General features: G+C 52.1%; 1 protein-coding gene across 1 annotated transcript; it reads right to left on the reverse strand.

Moving 5' to 3' along the window:
* Positions 1-115: 115 nt before the first annotated feature.
* Positions 116-490, reverse strand: PHALS_01270 (uncharacterized protein; the record flags this gene model as incomplete). Its single annotated transcript, XM_024731105.1, has 1 exon — positions 116-490. The coding sequence occupies one exon, from the start codon at positions 488-490 to the stop codon at positions 116-118; it is 375 nt and encodes a 124-aa protein (XP_024581316.1).
* Positions 491-2,593: the final 2,103 nt, after the last annotated feature.

Raw genomic sequence — 2,593 nt, forward strand, 5'->3', positions numbered from 1 at the left:
TTGAATCTGCCAAACACTACAGTCGAGCTTCTGTTCGTTGCCGCAGGCGACCAGTCCAGCTTTGTACCGCTAAATTTTTCCAGTGCCTGTTCGCTTTTTCTTGTACACCCACTTGTTATGCAAGCGAACCGCACCAGGCTTGAATTTGACGAGCTTTCACGTGCTTTCGGCTTGCAGTAAGCGAGCTTTTCCTGTTCAGCTGCCGTCCGCGGTGCACTATCAGCACACTTGCGCGCCTTTGATAGTTTTTCGGCTCCGGGTCATCTGCATGCGGGTTAATGTCATTGGCTTCGGGAACGGTCAAAGCTATAGCTCCACTGGGTAATTTTGACTCGCTTATCTTCGCATCTCCATCAGCTTTAGCACGGCGGCGTGACTTGCGGTGCGGCCGACGAGATCTGCGGGGTGTGAATAATACTTTCGTTGATGCCTTCGTCGTGGGCATCGAGCAGCTGGTGTCTTGGCGCTTGCGTCTTGCTCCAGTGTGCATATGTTTTGCACATGGCGCGTGACAACCACTTTGCTTTCCGAAGGCAGGTACACTTTGTACCCCTTGGTCGTTTCGTCTTTCCCAACAATGACGCCCTCACACGCCCTCTGTTCATGGCGCGCTTACCAGGTTCACGAAACACAAAACACTTGGATCCAAACACCACGATGTCACATAGGGCTGGCGCTTGACCAGTCAATATCTCGGGTGGCGACTTCCGATCCTCATTGGCGCGTGACAAGCTCCGGTCCAGTACGCATGTGGCGTAGTCAGCCGAGTCGCCCCAGAAACTCAGCGGCAATCCTACACCAACACCATGCACCGAGCCATGTTGAGAATTGTGCGGTGCATCCGCCCCGCTTTCCCATTTGTAGCTTGGTTTTCGACTTCAGATACTTGACGGCCACTCCGTTTTCTTTGCAAAAGAGATTCACGTTTCGATATTCTTCGCCGCCAACCGTGCGAAGAACGTGTACTCGACAGCCAAACCGTTCCCCAAATTCAGCAAAAAAGTCCTCAAACGTTTTGGCAGCCAGATTCCTCTTTCTTGCCATGAACACCTTCCAGTGATTTGACTTGTGGTCCACGAAGTACTTCATGTATCAATTTCCTTGACGATCAAGCAGTGTCATCGGACCCTTCAGGTCGATACAAATGACCCTTCCAGTTTTTTCAAGCGGTGCGAGTTTTGTGGTGTCTTTGGTCGGCTGTTTTGCTCGAGTTTACTTGTCCTCAGCACAGATTAAACAAGGTTTACTCTCATGGCTCGATATCTTGATACCGGATGCAGGGTCCTTCGCCGTGCTCTCGATGGTGTCTAGCACCAGATGACCAAAAACGGGCGTATAAACCCCATCAAAGTATCGGTGGTGACGACCGACGATACAGTGTCTGTGCTTGGGTCTACCACGCTCATGATCAATTTTCCCTCTTCACACTGTTTGCGGCTACCGACTTGAATCTAGCCACAAGCACGTTCTGCTTCAGGTCAACGTAGAACACCACGTGGTCACTCTTCGTCAACGCCAGCTTTCCGTTGCGCTTGGTGAAAGAGCATCCTTTCGCAATCAGCCGTTCGTATGAGATCAGCTTCTGCGCCAGTTTTGGTGCACAGTAAACGTCACTGAGCTCTACCTCAGTCGTAACGCTATCAACAATCGTTCGCAGAATCACCGATCCTTTCTCGGCCACATCCATCGTCCGACCATCCGGCAGCATGCAGGTGTCCTCGACAGAACACTCCACTACGTTTGTCAGCAGCGCGGAGTCGCTGACGAGATGTCGGCTGGCACCATTGTTCAGAATCCAGCTCTTAGCGTTCACTGCCTGGGCGTTGCTGCCGGCAACAAGTGCGAGCTTTACTGACTTGCTCCGGTCGTTTCCAGTGGAACGCTCCGGGAAGTTCTTCTTCAGGTGTCTAGCCTTTTTGCAGTTAAAGCATCGCCGGGTTCCCTCTTGTGTCTCGGACACCGCATTTACGACATATTTTTGAACGTGCTTTGTTGCTCGATCCTCATCAGACATCATCTGCGCCCACACCACCAACTCGTTTGCTTGCCGAAGCGTATCTGGTCCCGTAATGTCACACATCTCCATCAAAGCGTGCCCTTAGTCCGGGTCCTGGTACTTGACGATGTTTCCAAGTACCAATGTAGGTGACGCGTTTGTTGCAATCATGAGAGCACTCAAGTACAGAAATTGCTCATTCCACAATCGCAGCGGGTCTTTCTTGGCTCCGAACAGCTTCACTCCCTGCTGCGTCGAGAGCGTCCCCTTGAACAACAAGTACCTCTGGTCCATCACGAACCAAAGTATCGGCTGTGTGGCCCACTAGCGCATGATGTGTTGCTGGTAGAAGAGATCAGCTTTACCAAGGAGATGCTGGCCGGACTTGCTCACCTCGTACCGTTCAGGTCAGGCGTAGCCACACGCCTGCTCCGCCATCTCGATCTGCTCGATATAGAGCAACGTCCATAGCTCGAACTACTTTCAAGTTCCTTGTAGACTTCGCTGTCGTCGAAGTTGCGCATATAAAGCTTTGCCCTTGGCCGGCGGCACTCTCTCGTTGAGTTACCGCGGCAACGGTTGGTGCGCTTGATACTG

Source organism: Plasmopara halstedii, assembly GCF_900000015.1.
Source record: "Plasmopara halstedii genome assembly, contig: Scaffold_1343, whole genome shotgun sequence".
Classification (NCBI taxonomy): domain Eukaryota; phylum Oomycota; class Peronosporomycetes; order Peronosporales; family Peronosporaceae; genus Plasmopara; species Plasmopara halstedii.